The sequence below is a fragment of the Stereum hirsutum genome, assembly GCF_000264905.1.
Source record: "Stereum hirsutum FP-91666 SS1 unplaced genomic scaffold STEHIscaffold_3, whole genome shotgun sequence".
Lineage (NCBI taxonomy): Eukaryota > Fungi > Basidiomycota > Agaricomycetes > Russulales > Stereaceae > Stereum > Stereum hirsutum.
In genome coordinates, this window is record NW_006763133.1 from 3,405,548 (window position 1) to 3,424,799 (window position 19,252).

At 54.3% G+C, this 19,252-nt stretch overlaps 3 protein-coding genes across 3 annotated transcripts; 2 read left to right on the forward strand and 1 right to left on the reverse strand.

Moving 5' to 3' along the window:
* The first annotated feature begins 653 nt into the window (after window positions 1-653).
* On the forward strand, window positions 654-1,887 carry STEHIDRAFT_93544 (aldehyde reductase). Its single transcript, XM_007301383.1, has 3 exons — window positions 654-953; window positions 1,025-1,513; window positions 1,576-1,887. Exons 1-3 carry the CDS (start codon window positions 710-712, stop codon window positions 1,875-1,877), a joined length of 1,035 nt encoding a protein of 344 aa, XP_007301445.1. The 5' UTR covers window positions 654-709; the 3' UTR covers window positions 1,878-1,887.
* Window positions 1,888-2,724: 837 nt separating this feature from the next.
* On the reverse strand, window positions 2,725-5,774 carry STEHIDRAFT_50754 (kinase-like protein; the record flags this gene model as incomplete). Its single annotated transcript, XM_007300341.1, has 5 exons — window positions 2,725-3,257; window positions 3,322-3,555; window positions 3,620-3,698; window positions 3,768-3,995; window positions 4,050-5,774. The coding sequence occupies 5 exons, from the start codon at window positions 5,772-5,774 to the stop codon at window positions 2,725-2,727; spliced, it is 2,799 nt and encodes a 932-aa protein (XP_007300403.1).
* A 4,073-nt stretch (window positions 5,775-9,847) lies between these two features.
* Window positions 9,848-12,151, forward strand: STEHIDRAFT_119510 (uncharacterized protein). The gene is made up of 3 exons (XM_007301384.1): window positions 9,848-9,886; window positions 9,989-10,457; window positions 10,512-12,151. Exon 3 carries the CDS (start codon window positions 10,595-10,597, stop codon window positions 11,390-11,392), a length of 798 nt encoding a protein of 265 aa, XP_007301446.1. The 5' UTR covers window positions 9,848-9,886; window positions 9,989-10,457; window positions 10,512-10,594; the 3' UTR covers window positions 11,393-12,151.
* The last annotated feature ends 7,101 nt before the right edge of the window (window positions 12,152-19,252 follow it).

The following is a 19,252-nucleotide window of genomic DNA, read 5'->3' on the forward strand; positions in this document are numbered from 1 at the left end:
ACTTGACCGCCACATATTACCGTTACGTAACGAACGAAGCCTTTAGACAACAAAGACAAATAGTAATCAACCGGAATTGGGATTTCGCCGCTTTCAACATCCTCACTCACGCCAGTCATAAGATTGTCCGCTTTCACTCGCTTTCATTCACAATCGAGTCAGGCCATGTTCTACGGTGCCGATGTCTCTGAATGGGGATAATGTGGTAGAGATTTCTCCTGCCCTTGTACACGCAAAAGGGTTCTGTGGCGTTTAGCGTTCAACACCCATGAATGTCGAGGTGGTCTAAAGCACGGCACGGATAAAGGAGTGTCAGAGCTCTTACTCTCTTCGCACGAGTCTCCCCTAGAAAACAGCCCACTTTCACCATGTGGCTCTGGCGCTCAATGGTCACATCTACGAAAGGCCCTAGAGAAGTCAGCCCACTCTCGCTTCTCTGTCTCAATCTTACTAACCCAGTTTGCGGTCCTTGGCGGGTCCCGTTTACTCCATCAGCAGAGGCGGTAGTGCACCCACCTATTGTCCGACTCGGTCGAACAATGACTCGGGTTCTTCTCTTGCTTGTAAATCAAAATCTCCACAGGAGAAGATATTCGTATAAAAGGGAAGAAGAAGGTCGACTGTCTCACTCTCAAGCAACCAGGCTTGACACAGCCAGCCAGCTTCTTCACCGACAGCGTCGATTTCCTTGTTCTGCTCAACAATCACCATGTCCGAATTCACCATCCCCAAAGGTTCCACCGTCCTCATCACTGGTGTGAATGGCTACGTCGGTTCGTACACTGCAGATCAGCTCCTGCTCTCGGGCTATAAAGTTCGTGGCACCGTCCGCGATGCCTCCAGGACGCAGTGGGTTCCCGAGCAATTCAACAAGAAATATGGGCCAGGGAAATTTGAGCTTGTCGTCGTCCCTCGCATGGACGTTGAAGGGGCCTGGGAGGAGGCAATCAAGGGTCAGTAGTCGACGACTCGGGTTTACATTGGTCTCTGTACATGCAAGAACTGACCACTCAATCTACGGCAGGCGTCAGTGGTGTAGCCCACATCGCCTCCATCGTTTCTCTTTCGCCAGACCCCAATGCCGTGATACCAGAAACTGTCGCCGGGGCCGTAGGCATTCTCAAAGCAGCCTCCCGCGAACCCTCCGTGAAGAGCATTGTCTTCACCTCATCCGCGATCGCCACAGGCGCCCTCCCGCAGCCAAACGTCGAGCGCACACTCACCGCCGACAGCTGGAACGACGAGGCCAGCATCCTAGCCTGGGCTCCGCCGCCTTATGAAGACCAGAGACGATTGGCCGTTTATGCTGCGAGCAAAACGGAGGCGGAGAAGACATGTTGGAAGTTTGTTGAAGAGATGAAGCCGAGTTTCAAGTTCAATACAGTCCTGCCTTGCGCGGTTATAGGTCCCCAGCTTCATGCGAGTCATGTTACGCCCGGTAGTCCTCTGACCTGGTTTAAGGTTCTCTTGGGTGGAGATCTCGAATGGGTCAAGTCGAACGCCGTCTCACCTTGTAAGTTCCTCCCGTTCGTCTCCTGAGAATCGCGCGATACTGACGGGGCCGTGATGCGACAGTCTGGTCCGTCGACGTTCGCGATGTGGCTCGCCTACATGTAGCGGCACTGATCAACCCCACCGTCAAATCGGAGCGCCTCTTTGCCTATGGTAGTCCGTTCAACTGGAGCACCGTCCTCGATATCTTTAGGAGAACCTATCCAGACAAGGTGTTCCCGGAGGACATCGCTAATGAGGCGAAGGATTTGAGCGTTATCTCGAGCAGAGAGCGCAGCGTAGAGTTGTTGAAAACCTTGGGGAGTAACGAGTTTATCTCGTTGGAGGAATCGCTGAAGGCTACTGTTCGAGACTTCGTCGTGTAGACACGAGTCCTTGTGATGCTGTGATGTGAGACAAGATTCGTCCGAGAATGCTATAGGTTCACAATACTCAGCTCGCACCAGGATTGAGTACACAACCAAGCAATATATTTGGCCATGGGGCCAAGCGAGGGAAATACCAGTCCCTTGTACCGTTATGTATCCAATACCAAAGCAAGAAGCGAAGATCACAATCCTGAGGCTGGCAGGTATGTATCCCGAATGAGAACCTAAATGTGCGATAGACCCTGAGAACAGACAAGACGGAGGATGGACAACATGATGATCCAGGGCCCAGGGGCGAAGAGTGTATATTATTATTGCAGCGAATGCTTTGAGCGCAGAGTGGACTAGGGCTGAACGTTGAACGCGATGGATGATAACGGACGAGCGAGGAATTTATGTATCGTGATAACTTGAACGAGAAAGAGAAGTTGCCTGCGAGAGACGGACTGACTGATGGGACGACGTGCAAATAAGGACAACCAAATCGAGGGAAAGGAAAGGTGGGGGGAGGAAGGGGGATAGAGGATAACAAGCGTGAACGTTAAGGTGGGTGAAAGACGGGAGAGCATGATGAAGAGAAAGCGGCCAAGAGGGGTAAAGTACAGCAGGCCATGGAGATTGGGTATGAAGAGGCCGGCATGCGTGCATTTTGGACAAATAAACATGAAAAAGGCAATGATGAACGTTCAAAGGGGCACTCGAGGTCTACTGCTTAGCACCCAAGGTCATAAGAACACGTGAAGGAAAGAAGAGAAATGCAAGTAATAAAAAATCCAATTCCGGAATAGACAGGGCGTAGGATGATTTGCTCATTTAGAAGCGGACTAAAGTAGATGTGAACAAATCAGTATGGTCGGATGGATGTGAGAAATGAGTAACGTACGGCAAAGGCGTTTAGTGTTCGGCTCGAGTAATGGGAAGACGAGACCCCCTGGTTCTGTGACGACCTGTAGGACCTCGCAGACCCCAACGAGTGCATTGACGTCGAGGCATTGGGCGTAGCAGGCAGGGTGTTATTCGTCCTGCTCGAACGAGCCGTCAAAGGCGTTGGCGCGCTGATCTGGGACTTCTTCGGAGTTTCAGTTGGCTTGCTCCCTCGAGTCGACAAGTTCGAAGACGACGACAGCATGGTCCTGCTAGAAGCCTTCTCGCTCGGTGCGGGAGTCGTAGTCTTCCTCCCCTTGCCCGCAAGAATGAAGGCGTGACGCATGGCGTTCTGCGGCTTCATGCGACGTTCTGGGTCCCAGACCAGACACTTGGCAATGAAGTCGACGAACTGGTCATCGTCACACCTGAGCACCTGAGCGAGTGTCTTCGTGCCAGGACGTCTCCGACGACCCTTGGAGTTCACGACAGGCCGAGGAGCGCCAGTCGAATCTACGAAAAACAAGAGATGAGATAAACCGTCCTGTGTGGTAAATACGAGAAGAGGAGAACATACCGAAGAAGAGCCGTTTTCTCGAGCTTCGGTTGACGAATTCCTTGTCGGGAACACCGAGAACCTCCATGATACACGACAACTGCTCCTGTTCGTTCTCGCCTGGGAAGATAGGGAAACCCGTGTAGAGTTCCGCCAAGATGCACCCCAAACTCCACATGTCGATCGCCATATGGTAGTTCATGCCGAGGATGACCTCTGGGGAGCGATAGAAGCGACTCTGGATGTACGTGTAGACTATAAAAACGGGTCGATTAGATGAGGCTTCGAATTTTGCAGGCGACATGGGATGTATACATACTCTTCTCATGCTCGAGGCAGCTGCTTCCAAAGTCAATAACCTTGATCGCGCTCTTCGCCGGATGCCGCAGCAGAACGTTCTGCGAGGCAAAGCACCAGAAATAAGTCCCACTTCACAGACCAACCGCAAAGAGACATCCTGAACATACCTCAGGCTTGAGATCGCAGTGCACGATCCGATGGTGCCTCATGAGCTGAAGAGACATGAGCATCTGACTCGTGAACCGCCGAATGAGCGCGGTTGTGAAGCCGACAAAGTTGTTCGCCTTGATGAGCTCGTACAAGTTGATGCTAAGGAGTTCCATGGCGATACAGAGATGGTTGCGGAAATAAAAGTGCTCCGTCATCTTGATGACATGGTGCTTCTCCTCGGAGTCCTAACCACAACAAACGATTAGAAGGGGCCCTCAAGCACGAGACGAAGAACATACCCATTTTCGCAGATTATCCAGGATTTTGATTTCCACAAGGGCCTGGTGGTGGAACCGTTTCTTGTTGCGGATAATCTTGATCGCCACCGACTCACCCGTACAATGGTCGCGACAGTGCAGCACCTGGCCAAACGAGCCCTTACCCAACGTATCTATGACTTCGTACCGGAACGCGAGGTGATCGTGGTTCACAACCAGATAATCGCCCCGCTCGTCATCGTAACCGAAGTTGTTCGTGGGTCTATCAGGGTGGGCGGGCTTCTTGTCGCTGCCGGCGCCGATGTAGTAGACCGCCGGATAGTCGAGGACCTCCTTGCGCTCGTACTCCGAGAGATGCTGGCGTTGACTGCTCTTCAGTAGGTGGTTCGGGCTGATAGGCTGACCGGGAGATATCGGCTCAGGGAAGTTCAAGAGAACATCCAACTCGGCCTGCGTCGCACCATGGGCCAACTTCTTCTGCTGCTGCCTCTTGATGTAATGCATCATCTCCTCGTCGCCCGCGAGCTCTTCCTCGTCGATTTCTATCGGTACGGGACTTGGTGTATTCGAGTTCGAATTCGAATGTGTGAATGACTGAGCAAGCGATTGACGGCTGGAGGAGGGGGTCCCAGTTATGGATTGGTGAATGCCCGCGGAAGCGCCAGAGTGATGACTGCTGTGAGTGAGGTTCTTGGTATGTGAGAGCGAAACCTTCGGAGTGAGCAGTTTGAGGCCTTTAGAGGGCGAAAGCGCAGCGAAGCGGTGGGATGTGGTCGAAGCCGTGGCGGACTCGCCACCAGAGGGAGGAACCGCATTGAGTGACGTCACCGAGCTCGTCGAACCCTTCCTGAGACCGGAGAACGACATCGACTCACGATTACCTTTCCTCGGGATACCAGAAGTCGACCCGGACATATTCGCAGACGCGTGTCTCGTGCTGGATCCATTCGACGAAGGCGACGTCCCCAAGTGCGGCTGTTTCTGGACGGTGCTGAGGTTCGATTTGGTCGGCCCATCTCCGTTCTCTGCTAAAACACCGAACTCGTCGATCGACGCGGTGGCCAGTGGGGAAGGCTCGTTAGCTGACGCAGAAGCAACCATTCCGCTGCTCAAATTGACGCTCTGTCTTCGGCTGCTGCCGACGGTGGAGGACGTAGACCCTTTGAGCCCTGGCGAAGTGACGGTCGAACCCCTGCTGTGGATCCTTGGAATCTTGGTCGGCGTTTCCTTCGTGAACGAGGAGTTGGAGGTATTCAATGAAGGTGGCGGCATGTCCCTGGCATCCCTGGCCTCTTTTGCAGAGGACGTAGACACTCCAAGCACCGAAGGAGACCCCGCGATGGTTGGTAACTGATTCCTATTCCGGAGCGACGCGTCCGATTGCCTCTGCAGCGAGCTGGTAGTGGGAGCCAGGACCCGAGAGGACGAAGATCCGGTCTTGGACGGAGAGAGCGTCGTGGAGGAAGATCCGTTGGAAGACGTGCTAGCCTTCAGATTCGCAACTCGTTGAGCTGTTGCCTGTGGCAACGCAGACATCTGCATAGGAGGTAGACTTACAGGCTGATGAGCCTTCTTCTGTTCCGACGTGGACGACACGGTCTGGTTTCGGCGAACAAAGTCGGTCAGCAATCGGTCGACAGGACAACAAAGGCGGAAATATGCCGTAACTCCCCAAAGAAACGTGGCTGCACGACACAGTGAAAATGGGTAAAACGTAAGACACACCTTTCCACGCCTGCGACCCATCAACACCGAAATCCTCCCTTCGCCCTTGTCTTTCTCTTTCTCCTCCTTCTTCCTTTCCTTCTCCGCCCTCTCCATCTCCCTCCTCGCCCTTCCAGGCGTCGAACCACTGCCACTCGAGCCCAGACCACCCTCCTTCCCACTCCTTTCATAATCGCTCTTCTCCGTCCCGCTCTGGTTCTGCAAATTCCGCCTCGAGGACGAGCCCTTCAACAACGAGCCCAAGCTCAGCATCGAACTCTTCTTCTGCGCCGATCCATGCGTGCTCGGGGTCGAAAGACTCGAATCGATCGGCGACTGGCTCTTCTGCGTCCTGAGCGAGCTGTTGAGGTTGTTGGAAGTAGGCATCGTAGGCGAAACGGTCGGATACGCGCTGTTATTGGCCGAGGCGGGCGGAGGGGACTGCATAGATTGCGACGATGACCTGCGGAAGAACGGGATAGAGGAAGGCGTGAGTCGTTTGCTGGATCCTCTCTTCATCGAACCAGAAGGACTCAACGGAGTCTGCTGCTGCTGTCCTGCGTTCGTCGGCGGCGCAGCCAGCGAGCTCGACACATTCGCGGCAGAACCGGCGGTCCCAGGTCGCGAACGGCTATACGAACGAGAATGACGACGATGATCGCCGGGGACATCATTGTTAGGCGTCTGTTGGCGAGGAACGGGAGGAGGTACAGACGAGTTTGTGGCGCTCAGCATCGCCTGGTTGTTGTTGTGACTCCCACTCCTGCTAGAGGCGGACGCGACGGAACTCATGGACGCGAGAGACGCAGCGGAGTTCATCGCTTCTTGGTTCGGGGACCACGTCTCGAGACGATCTCTAGACGAAGACTTGCGACTCGGTTGACTGAAGGTCGCAGAGCGAGGGCTGAGAGCGAGCGGGGAACCTCTGCTGTCGCGATCCCGAGAGGCGGGTTGAGATGGAGCACCGGAGAGCTTCATGCCCAGCGCGGACGTGAAGCTCCATTTCTTGGAAGGAGTCTTGAGCACCGCAGGAGCGGAAGCCGTGGAGATATATCCCTGCGGGTGGTTTGGACCTTGAATATAAGTCGGGGGTGTGGTGGAAAGCGCGGCTGGTGCAGGTGCCGAAGGCATAATCATCGAGACCGTCCGATCAAGTTCGTTGTTCTCGTCGCTCGAATGCTTATCCTTCTCCTCGGCCTCCATCGAAGGAAATACTGCGCTGACGGAGGATGCAGGCGGCGACCTGCTGTTGTTGCCATAGGTCTGGAGATCCTTGGGCAGAGGCGGAACGGGAGGAACCAATTCCCCTCCCTCGCTCAGCTCGCCAGGAGCTGCGACGAGAGAAACAGTGGCGGCATCTCCTGACTGCGAACCCGAAAAATCGCTTCCTCCACTATTCCTCCTCACCTTTCCGTTTCCACCACCGGCTGCACTCGCCGAATGCCTCGCCGATTGTCCAGAGACCGACGTAAGACTGGTCGCGGTAGACAACGACGCCGAATCGCGTGAGCTCGTCGTAGGCGTACCGGTGTAATTCGTCGAAGATGCCGATCCTCGTTTGGGGGTATAACTGAGCCTCGCGCCGGTCGTAGTCGCCGATTTTTTCAGCGGCTTGTCGTGTATAGGAGACCCAGGCATCGCCTCATCGCTGCTGCCTACTGCACTCCCCGCAATCTCGCCAAATTCTCCCGTGGAGATTCCCAGACCAAGCTGACGACTGGCGTTAGGGGTGAGATCCTTGTCCTTCGCGGAAACGACGCTGTCACGTGCACTGCCCCGACGACTGAGCTTCCCTCCCCCACTACCTTCGGACCCGATACCCTCCCACTGACCGCTCGCGGATTTGGCAGGTGTCGAGGGCCGACTGGAGCTCCCGGGACGGACGCTGCTGCTGATGCTTGAACGAACGCGCGCGCCAGATTTACCGGAGAGGCCGTCGAGTTTGCGGAGCGCTTCAGCGGTCGCTTGATCGTCCATACCGGACCAGCCTTCCTGAGTCCCTCTGAGCAGCGAGTGCGCTACATTGGGCGAATGGTGAGACTGCGACTGCGACTCCTTGAGTGATTGAGAGGCCGAGGCGGAGGCTCCCAGAGCGCCGCTGCTTCCTGCATGACGGAGGAATTGTTGGATGGAAGAGGATGAAGGGGAGGGAGGCAAGTGGGAAAAGTCAGTGGTGTGGACGCGACGGGGGTGGTGCGTCTCTCCGTGGCTCGAGGAGGAAGAGCTAGCGGAGGTGTGGCGGGATTGCTTCTCACTTTTGAGAAGTCCGGAAGTGGACGTATTGCTCTCCCTCCGACGATCTTTGCTGCTCTTCTCCTTTGGCGGAGTCGAGCTCGGGAGCCCGTTCCCGAGGCTGCGGTGTTTGCGATTCGTGGAGGAAGACTTTTCGTCCTTGTCTTTGGAGCGTTCGCCGCCACCGGAAGGAGTGCGGGTGTGTTTCTTGAGGATGGCGTTGGCGTCGATGTCGAACTCTTCCGAGGTGCGTTTCTTGGCCGGTCTGAGGGGCGAGACGAAGGTCGTGTGGGCGGAACCGACCGAATACGAGGCCGCTCTGCCAGGGGTCGATGGGACAGGTGGCGCGGTCGAGGGTTTGACGGTGGCGGAAAGGGGCTGTCGTGGGTAAACGACCTCTTCACCGCCACTCTCCTCGGCGACTGAACGTCTAGAGCGGTTGGCACGCGGAATGGGCTTTACTTCCGTGTGCTGGAAGGAAATCAGTTGACTGAGACACAAGCGTAAAATAGGGTACGGCACCTCATCGCGTTCTTCGGCCTCTTCTTCGCCATCGACGGCCTCGATGGTCCAGGGGCTATCCCTATCATCCCTGTCCTCGGCGTCGTCCATATTCGCGAACGATTCGCCCTCCTCGATCACGCCATCGAGCTCGGGCTGCATGAGCAAGGACGCATCGACGTCGCGGCCGCGTTCGCGTTCACGTTCTGTGCGCGTCGTCCAGCGCGGGGTGGCGAGCTCACCGAGGCCGTGGAGGCCCCTGCGATCAATCGAAGCAGGATCGCGTACTGGGGTGGCCGGCTCGACGGGGCGCGATGACTGCATGTCGGGCGTCTTGCTGACATAGTTGAGCTCTGGGACGGGGGGGATGGGAGATGTGGAGGGGGAGTGGACGGAGAGGTAGTAAGGGTCGATGGATGACGTTGCGGAGGGGGAGCGAACGCTGGTCTCGGTTTGTGGGGGTGGCAGGGAGCCGTTGTCGCCGAGAGATGAGAGCTGTTGTTCGATATAAGCGATTGTATATGAAGGAGCAATGAGAAAAAAACACACGTTTTGGTGGTGAAAGTCTGGCTCGGTGATGGCGGTGTAGAGATCGTGGTGGAGTTCGTTGTTGTTGTTGGCTGGCGGTGGGAGGATGTCGAGAGCGGGCGGCCTGTCCTTTCTCTTCGCGAACGTCTTGTCGTGGATGACTGGCGAGAACTCTGGCGACGGTGACGGCGAGGCGGACATGGCGCCTTACAAACCTAGGACGATGGGGGCGAGCGGGAAAAGAAGGGGAGACCGACGAGAAGACAGATGGGCGAAATCGAACCAGAAAAAGAAGAAAATAATAAGAGGAAGAGTATACGATGGGACGAAGGGGACGAGAGGGAGTTGTGTTGTGGGCGAGCGCGACGGCGAGCTCGACTTGTTGGGAGTGTTCGCCGAGCTTGGCTGTTGGCGACGGGGCTGGCGGGAGCGCCTCGTGTTCGCGTCTTGTTTGGCTCTGTTGACGCCGTTCGGGCTTCTTGCGGGTGGCTTTCGTTGTGGCCCACTGCGATTGGCACTCTTTGGAATGAAAAGACATTTGCATTGTTTGATTTACAGCAGAATAATAAAGAGCACAAAAGGTGGATGAACATAAAGAACAAAGAGGTGGAGTGCATTGAGATGGCAACGGAGAGCACTTTGAAAGTCTCCTTTGTCGTTACTCGTTAGTACGTCAGAAAGCGAGCGTTGTGCGATTGTCTCTGCACGTCAGGAGTGTGTCAAAGATATGGAGGTGTAAGTATGTACGGAAGGATGGGGAAGAATGGGCAAAGGAGACGAGGGCCAGGGGCAGGGCGAGGGCTGGTGTACATAAGGAGGCCGGATTCAGTCCGAGATTGCAGCGCCGCGGTCGACGACCCTCTTCGCTCTCCGCCAGCTCAGCGACAAGTCCGGTACGCTTTTCATTCCGCCACTCTCCCCGGCCACTTGCGCCACCCAGTGCCCTCCCCCGCTCCTACTTATACCGTCCCCGTCTTCCCCTCCCATGTATACAGCACAACGTCCCGCCCACGCACCGTCCACGCCACGTGTCCTCTGCCCCTCGCTTGGCCACCCTCGACGCCCCCCAAAGGGCCCGCGAAATAGACGCCCGCACACAAGGAGCCACACCGATGTCTGACGTCCACGCCCACGACGACGAGGGCGACGACGACTCCCTCGACCAGCTCAATCCAAACATGGACGGCCCCCAGTCCTCCATGACCATATATCCCTCCATGCCCATGCACATGTACCCCTTCGGCACCTCCCTCCTCTCCTCCGGCCTCCCCCAGATGCGCGCCAAACGCCGCCAGGTCAAGAACGCCTGCACCAACTGCCAGAAGGCCTGCAAGAAGTGCGACGACGCCAGACCCTGCCTCCGATGCGTCAAGTACGGCATCGCAGAGGAGTGCGTCGATTCCCAGAGGAAGGAGAGGAAGAAGGGAATCAAGAGGGGTCCTTACAAGAAGCGCGATGGAAAACGTACGTCGCCGTCCCCTGTCCCTTCCCTTGCCCGCCATTCACACACATCTCTAGACGCCGCCGGCGACCACGAACAGGTCGTCGAGGCTGAGCCCCCCCTCCCCGTTCCTCCGGGGCCCACAACCCACCCGCCGTCCATGCCGCCCCCTTACTCCCACATCGCCCCTGTCCCCTACACCACCTACTATCCCCAGTACCCTCAGCAGTACAAACCGGGCCAGGTGGCACCACAGGCGCCACCTCAGTACTACCAGCAGTACTTTCTCGCCCCTATACCCCACCACATGGGCCACCCCCTCTCCCAGGCTCCGGCCTATGCTCAGGTCCTCAACCACAACGGTACCCCTCCTGTCCCGACCATGATCGCGCACGGCCAGCCCCAGGACATGTCTCACGTCCACCATGCTCACGCCAACGGTAATCCGAACGGGAACGGGAACGTCAATGGGCATGTCAACAACAACGCTGAGGGTAATGTGGACCCGAACACTCCCTCCCCTCATCCGCCCCATGCTCTCTCCGGTCACGTCGTCTATGCCGCCCCTCACCCCCAGCATCCCGCTTACACCCACGCGCAAGCTCTCCCCCAGGCTCACGCGCACGGTCAGCCCCAGTACTACCCCGCCGTCTTTACGCCTTATCCCCAGCACTACGGCCAGCCGTACTACACCCATCCCGCTCACGCCCAGATGCAGCCCCGCTCAGAGACCCACGCACACGGCCCTCCACAGGGATATACCCAGGTCCCGCAGTACGCCCCTCCCGCGCCTTATGCGTACACTCACTCCCCGATCTATCCCTCGCATGTCACCACCGCGAAACTGTCGCCCGTGCCCGTCCAGGTGCAGAATGGGGCCATGAACGGTGTCGTTGAGCGCGGACAGATGCAGCACGGAGGACATGGCCACGGTGCGGAGGAGGGTGAGACCGTTTGAGGGAGAAGCTCGGGGATACGTGCATCGCGATGTAGGTAAGTGAATATACGATCCGTCTGTCTATCTATTGGCTCTGCTTCTTTCGTTCGCTGTACATCTCTTTCTTGAATGCTGCTCCTGGCTGTACATCACAACCCTATCATCTGCCTCTGCCTCTCGTGTCTCGTCTCTTGCGTTCGTGTTCGTGTTCTGTGTTCTGTGTTACGATGTTTACGAAAGTGTCATCTCTTGCGTTCGTGTACTCCTTGATACATACATATATATATATCTGACTTCTTGCGAGTGTCTGCTCCATGCCTGCCTCGTCTGCCTCGTCTTTGCCTTCAACACCTTTTCTTGTTTCTTGTTTCTTGTTTCGAGTTCTTGTTAGCTTTGTGTTTGTGTCTGTAGTCTCGCTCTATATACGGATTCTCCCCTTCGTTCGCAGTTGAACATACGAATTTTGAGTTTAAATTTCGGTGGATGTGCCGGGTTTTTTTGGTGGCATCTACTTCCTTTGCTTGCTTGATATCGTCTGTGTCTGTGTCTGTGGCTCGTGCATGGTGTTGTGTGGTGTCTGGTCGGTCGGTCGTCGTTCGGGGTGGTCAGTTGTTCGGGGTTATTGGTAGTGGTTGTCTGTGTTGGCGCGGTGAAGTGGATGTTTGACGTTGACATTGGGTAGTTGACTAGTTGTTATAACGCCTCGCGGTGATGCAATCTACGCGTTGGTCGTCGAGTACGCCGTTCATTGGCGTACTCTGCTGCCTTCGATGTTCTCCGCGGTGTAATTCTTACTGGTACACTCGGGGCATTCGCAAGCAGCAACATAACACATCCATGGACAAGTATCTCCTCGGAATGCAGCGATGGAAGGATGATGGATGGAGAGCTCGAGGGAAATACAGGATGAACATCGAACGGTGCAATCCGCGACAGAACCGGGTGCTTCTGGATGTCGATCTAGCTGCATAAATATCTGCGAGGTGGTGTGTGCATAAATATCTGCGGAAGGTATGGAGTGTATGTATGCCTCGGAAGGAAGGAAGAAAGGAAGGCAAGGAAGGAAGGAAGGCAAGGATCCGAGGCACGCTCCGAGGAGAAGAGGAGAACTTGCACTGGGGTAGGCTTTTTGGATATGGATTTACACGGGTGTGATTGAGATCTGTTCGTCGATCATGGTTAAGTAAGTGGTGATATTTGCCGCGGTGTGGTAAGTATCATACAGGACACAGTGTATGCACGCATAGGACATGCAGGGTACGAAGTGGGAGGACGAAGAAGTCGAAGCGAGAGCGGAAATCGACGAAGAGAGGAGGGATCTTGTCGTCGTCGTCGTGCTGTGAAGGGCGTCTAAGTATAGTAACCGACTGGGGAGGAGGAAGCCTCCGAGGGGCAGAGGGGACGCCTGCCCCAGTGAATAGACGGTCGGTTGAGATGCTATGTATTGCTCCATCGATGCACGACGGAAACGAGGGCGTGAATGGGGGACCGTGGTTCTTGCTTCTTGAACTCTGTTTACTTATTTATGAACGGCGAGTGCCTGGAGCGCATTCAAGTTATAAGTATCGCAAAAGTATACTTACCGTCCGGGGCGAGTGCGCACGCACGCATCCGTCACAACTTGAAGTGCCTGCCCCTTCGACATACCTCATCGAACTGTGGGTGATATGAGTGATCTATCGGTAAATATACTGTGAGGGGCAAGAAAGGGCGTCTGTGCGGGAATATGCAAGTGAGTGTGATGAGATGAGGTACAAACCCGTGTGGTAGTATCATGGCATGATTGAGTCTTTCGGCAAACCAGCCTCCGTGTGCTTTTTGCGGCATTTAGTGAGTATAGAACTCCGGATAGTGAGCGTGAGGACGGAACGAGATTGGATTGGAACGGGGCTGCCAGTCAGTCAGCCAGTCAGGCTCGAGGACCGTGGTAGGAAGGAGATTGTTTCGGTCATATTGTGCGGCCGGGCGGGGTGGAGATGATTCCGATACGATTGATGGCACGACGGAAAAACTAGCAGTGAATGGAAGATAGATACTGGAAAAATACGGGCTTTGTGAGAGGATGTGCGCGCGGTGGTGGATAAACTGGATTTTTGTTACAGGGTTGGTACTAGCGCGACATGTGTTATGTTCGGAAGCCCCTTAAGCGGGGTCTTTCTAACATGCGAGTTGATGGTGGGACCGCTGGACGTGAGGAATGGTGCCACTGTCGATTTCATGACATTCGGGGTATCGCATCGATAGGTACTTCATCCCGTCCGGACAAAGTTCAAGGAGGATTGCTATGATGTATGGTTGGGCCGGACATTAACTTGGAGTGGGCGCCTGCCAGGGCCGTGATGAACGTGGTTGCATTCGGAATGAGTGTCCTTGTGCTGGATGCATGGGTGTTCCCAAAAACTCGGAATGGATGTACGTCCCAACGCGCGGATCTACTGAAGTTGGTAGAATAAGCTTCCGATTATACTCCTGTACGGCAGGCGCCACTTTACCACACCTTCGGTGTATACTTAGCTCGACGGCCCCTAAGCGAAGGAGTAGCGAGCGAATGTCGCGATTGAACTATGTGTCTGCGGCTCTGCATGATGGCACTGGGGGTTTCTTCGAGATTGCAGGGAAGGATGCTTTCGGGATGCTTTCTTCTCTGATTCCGCTGTGTCAGCCGAAAACACGGGCTGTTATGTAGGAATGAGGAGCAAGACGCATGAGACGGATGGCCAGCCAGCTGATGTTTCGGCAGAGCCGTGAGAGATTCGATGTGTGGAAGGTGAGATAAGAAAGTGTGCGCCTGTATGTGAGAAATGACGACGGCCGCTAGACGTACATGTTAAGATCACGAACGTTACAGTTGAAGGCTGAGCTTGGAGTTCTAAAGCAGAGCCACTCGTGGAAGGCTGAGCAGATAATACCCGTCGAAGAAATGAAGCGTAGCTCCTGGAATGCATGAAGGTTCCTGGGACATCGTGCCTATGGCCAGTGTTTGCTCCATCGATGGATGGGTCAAAGAAGAACCATGGCGGTCGGCGCTTCCTGCAAAGAAAACTGCAGATTCTGATGAGCTTGAGGTAATGACGAAACAAGAAGGGCTGATGCGAAACGGGGATATATCTCACCTATTTACCGTAAACGCGCTTTACGCAAGGGCAATGCGTCTATGAACACATTGAAACTCAAAATTTGACTCCGACCTCGCGGGGAATGTCGTCGTGTTGCCGCGGGCCCTGTGGCGGAGTGACGGAGATGAATCAACGCCGTAAGTACTTGAGAAGGTTTCGAGCCCAGCGGTACGCCCAAGACGGATGTGAGATGACGTGTAATGACGACTGATGGAGGTTGAAGAGCATGGACAACGTTCAAGGGCGCCGGCGATCCGAACGAGTGAGAGTTTTTGGCCATTGTTACTCGATTTTGACGTCTACGTGAACGAGGGACGGTAAGTGTTCTATATTTGAGTATACAGTCCACAAAGAAGCAGGCCATGGAATCGAAATCTTGGAGACGCAGGACGGCACCCACTGGGGTATAGAGGGCCGATAGAGAGAAAAGTTCCCCAATCATAGTGCCATATATTGTAGATGATTATTGTTAGCCTATAGGCTACTAACTCTGGTGGTCTATGTATAACACCCTGATGTAGCACGTTCGTACAGTCGGCAATTCCTAGTCTGCCGACAATCATAGTGAGCTCTGAGCCACCGAGGTGGAAGGTTTGGCAATTCGTAAAATTACCTATGCCTATGTCTGGAGTCTTGACACCATCCTTTTCTCTGCGCCACAGCATGTTCCGTTGAGGTGTTATGGCCCAACTGATTGATAGAGTAGAGATATGGGCGACTCACGAGCCGTGTGATCTCCTCTTCTACGCACCTGAGCACGGAACAGAGTTTGGGTTTGTGTGGCGAGTGCCAGGACCGCACAGTCATAACCATCCGGCCTTGACACAACGGATCGAACTTTCCGTATTGTTTGTAGTCGAAGCGTCACGGGAGTTTCGAGTCTATATGAGGCTTATTACTGCTTATTAGCTATGATAGAGACGTACTTCCCATGCATCCGCAGAAGCAAAGCAGTAATTTCTGGTGCAAATAGGCTTTAGTGTGTCCGTCAAAGACGCAAACACACTAGGCGCAAAGACTATCTTTGAAGTCATTCAGCTGATGAGGTGCAATGGACGATTAGAGACATCAGCTATCCAGCCGGGAGAGCGCTGAACGGGATGCAAGGCTGGGACTCAGCGAGCAAGACTAGTCGAGTCATCTCGGAGGAACATGGACGACGTCGTTGAACGTTAAAAGTCGGTTTGAGGTTGAACTTCCGCTAGGGTTCGGCCGCAAGAAACGAAGGACCGGTTCGTGGCGCAACGAGCCGCCTTGCCAGGGTCCTCCTTGGTTCGTGTTCGGGTGGCGTCGTTGTTGTAACTGTGCTTAGACTGTGCAGGCGGTGACCCAGACTAAGTATCCTTCAACAGGGAAAGAAAGTTAGACATTTCGCAAAACAAAAGTGACAAGAAACCTCACCGGACTTTCCGGAGTCAGCAATGTGGGCAGGCGTCAGAGCAGAAGCTTGAGACCAAGAGTGCGTCTTTACAGCGTGCTTACCCGACCTGGCATCGGTAGTTCGTGGCGTAAGGTCATGGAAGGACGTAAATGTCGCATTTCAACCACCACATCACTGGAGAGGACCGTTCTTCGTACGCACACTGCTACCGTTTTGACTCGTTGAGAAACCTGTCTCGTTCTTGCTGGCGACTTCTTCAAGCCTTCACGATCGGGAGCAAATGTCGGCCACGCAGGAACACCTTGGGCGAGCCGTTAGCTTCAGTCAACGATGGACTAAATCCACGCAGGAACGGGGCGATCCGTCAGCTTCAGTTAACAACGGACCAAATGGAACACACTAGGCCGCGAATTCGGCCAGGAGGTAGAGGAGAAGAATTCGATTGTCAGGAGTATATGTATCGTAACCTATGGCCCGGTGAGTGCCTCCCCATGGACTCGATTGCGGCTCAAACCATAACTCGTCACCCCGTTCCACTCGACAGAGACAAAAGGCTCTGTGATGTGACGTTCTGCCCCAGGGTTATTGTTACAGTAATCATTCGACTTTGTAGAATTGTACGGGCTACTTTGGATGCGAAAGAAGGAGGGCAAAAGCACTACGAGCGTTGCTTGGAGGATTGTCATGACCGTCAAGGTGCGTCTTATGTTCTGACTGCTCGAGGACTCTCAGCCAAGAAGAAAGAGGACCGTATGTTGCATACCACTGGCAGTAGGACCACGGTCTTCGTGGTGCGCTAGCACCTTCACATGGTCGGTTGGATCACCCTCTTCGCGACAACTGTAATGTCACAGATGAACAACGGCTATATGCATGCCTGAGTTGGTACACGATCCAGGGATGTAAAATTCTTCGAGGAGCTGCATTGCCTCGTCGCAGATTGTGTGGCGTACCACGCGAGGTCATTTGTTCAACGCCGTCCACTGTATAACAATGAATGGCATTCTGCCATAGCAGACATTCTAGAACTCTCGGCTTCATTGAGCTGAGAAGCTACCAAAGGGTCCACATGGTTGGGACAGGTACAGTGCTTGAAGCCACTGTACACCGAGATATTCATCTATGGTCCCTCCACTGTGACAGATAACCTGGAACTGGGCACAGACCACGGTTTTGTCAGGGTCTAATCACCCTCCGGGCACTTTTGTGGCATTTTATCTAGATGTCTACTACGGACGATGGAGACAAACGTCATGAGCGTCGATGGAGCGACTGTCCGTGTGCTTCGGGCAACATCCATCCCGCAAAAACGGTGCCGTGACACACCCGCAAATTGCCCCGAAATGATTTTGGGGTGTGAAAGGAGTGTGTACGGCCAAACTGGCGTGGTCAGTCGCCCTTCTCTTTGTACCAACAAGTGATGCTACTCATCGAAGCGTACGTAGGCCGTTCACTGCAGCACCGATACCATGCGCTATGGCACGACACATGGTTTTGCAATAAGGTCTCTAGCCACCCTACAGGGGTGGCGCGATGTCCCTAGGGTCGGATGGAGGAAGCAGCTGCGACGTGATAGCCATTCCAACGATTGGCCAGAAACTGCCCTTTCTCGTCTGTTGTCCAAATCAGCCACTCATAGCCACTCATAGCTCCTCATCTCTATGTAGAGCGAGTTGCTCTGAGTATCTGGGCACCAGAGGACCGAGAACGATCAGAAGATACATTTGGCGTGACGCTTGCGGTGGGGGTATATCAAGTAACAAGTTCGGCAGGGTAGTGGCAGAATGACCCGATTCTTGGACCCCGGCACATATAAGCATCGCGATATCTGAGTTGACCTACCAGCGTTTTCATCTCCCCGGACTGTATGTCTTCCTTCACATCTTGCCCAATCCACAGCCCAATCCAAGCTAAATCAGACTCCACCAGCTCCTGGGCCACTGCGATGGTATACGTATGCGTGCTTGTATCCTTTGCGACGGCGTCAAGGAGCATGCCGTTGTGTGAAAGCAGACATAATTCCGTCGTCAGCGAGATGAGCGGGACGAACGAAGAGTTGGCAGTTGAACGCTATATGAGCACGAGGACGAGTACGGTTAGGGAAGGATAGGGGTTTCCAGTCTCGGAGACAGGAGAAACGGAAGCAATTTGACTGGGATATCCATTCTGAGCAAGTCCGCTCGTTCTTACTCCGCTCGTGTCCAAACTCCGTCACTCCGATTTTGTTCGCACTACGCACATACTAGACAGCGAATTATTCAGGCTTACATCCTACACCCCATTCCTACTTTCATACTTGCTGTGGACGACCCCACTAAAATTGAATCAATGGTCAAGGTCTCCGAATAGTCTGACAGTCGAATTCACCCGCCGCTTAGTGACGAGCCATGTCTCCATTGTCAAGCGTCGCTCGCTCGAAGCTCGCAGTGTAGCGTGTATATCACTGTGCTGCTCGTTTATTCCAAGACTGCAAGGGGTACACACTCATGGTAAGCGAGTTATCTGGATTTCCTCAGAGTGCTGACGAGTGATAATATGATGTCGAGAGTTCAAGTTACATTGAGTAGCTGAACTCGAAAAAACTGAAACATATGCCTTCATTGTGACACGAAGACAGATTTTTCGAAGAATTTAGCGCAATTTACCATCGTGAAGGACGACTCGACGACCGGTGTGCAAGCTCACAGTTCGACCGTGACATTTTATGATGTCGCACAAGTTCGGCCTGAGCCTGAGGCATTTGTAGACTTTCGATGCATCCCATAACCCAAATATTTAGGCTATAATAATGCGTCTCGGCGAACCATACGTGGGACGCATAGAACCGTTTCAAAGAATGTGTATGTTAGTTCGAAAGTATCCAGCCGATGAAAGAACGGACAGCGCGGTCATTGCCGAGCCTGGGACTTTCGTAAACGGTCACGTTCCATCAACGCGACGCGGACAAAGTTGTCTTTGCCTCCACCGCGCCAGCGTTGCGACCACTCCCCCACCGTCGTCGTCGTCGTACACGGCTTCATCACTATAAACGGCAGAGGCGATGAGCCAGCCAAGAAATAATCTGGACGCTTTGCGTAGTCGGCTCGTCGAGAAGCCCACCGCGTCCAACTCTACCCAACGCGCACAGTCTACCACCCCTGCCAATGCGACGGCAAAGGTGTGTCATGCGGTGTATATCCTGTAGTTATGCACTTATCATTCGACAGAATTTCAAGTTCAAACCGGCGAAGAGTGATGCTGTTGTACCACCTACACCTACGGTACTGAGTGCGTGCGATCCACCTCTGCTTTGAATCTCATGCTCACCATCGCCTCGAAACAAATTCAGCTCGTAAACCTTCCAACCTTCCTGCCTTCTCTACCCCAGGATTCGGCCGTGCAAAG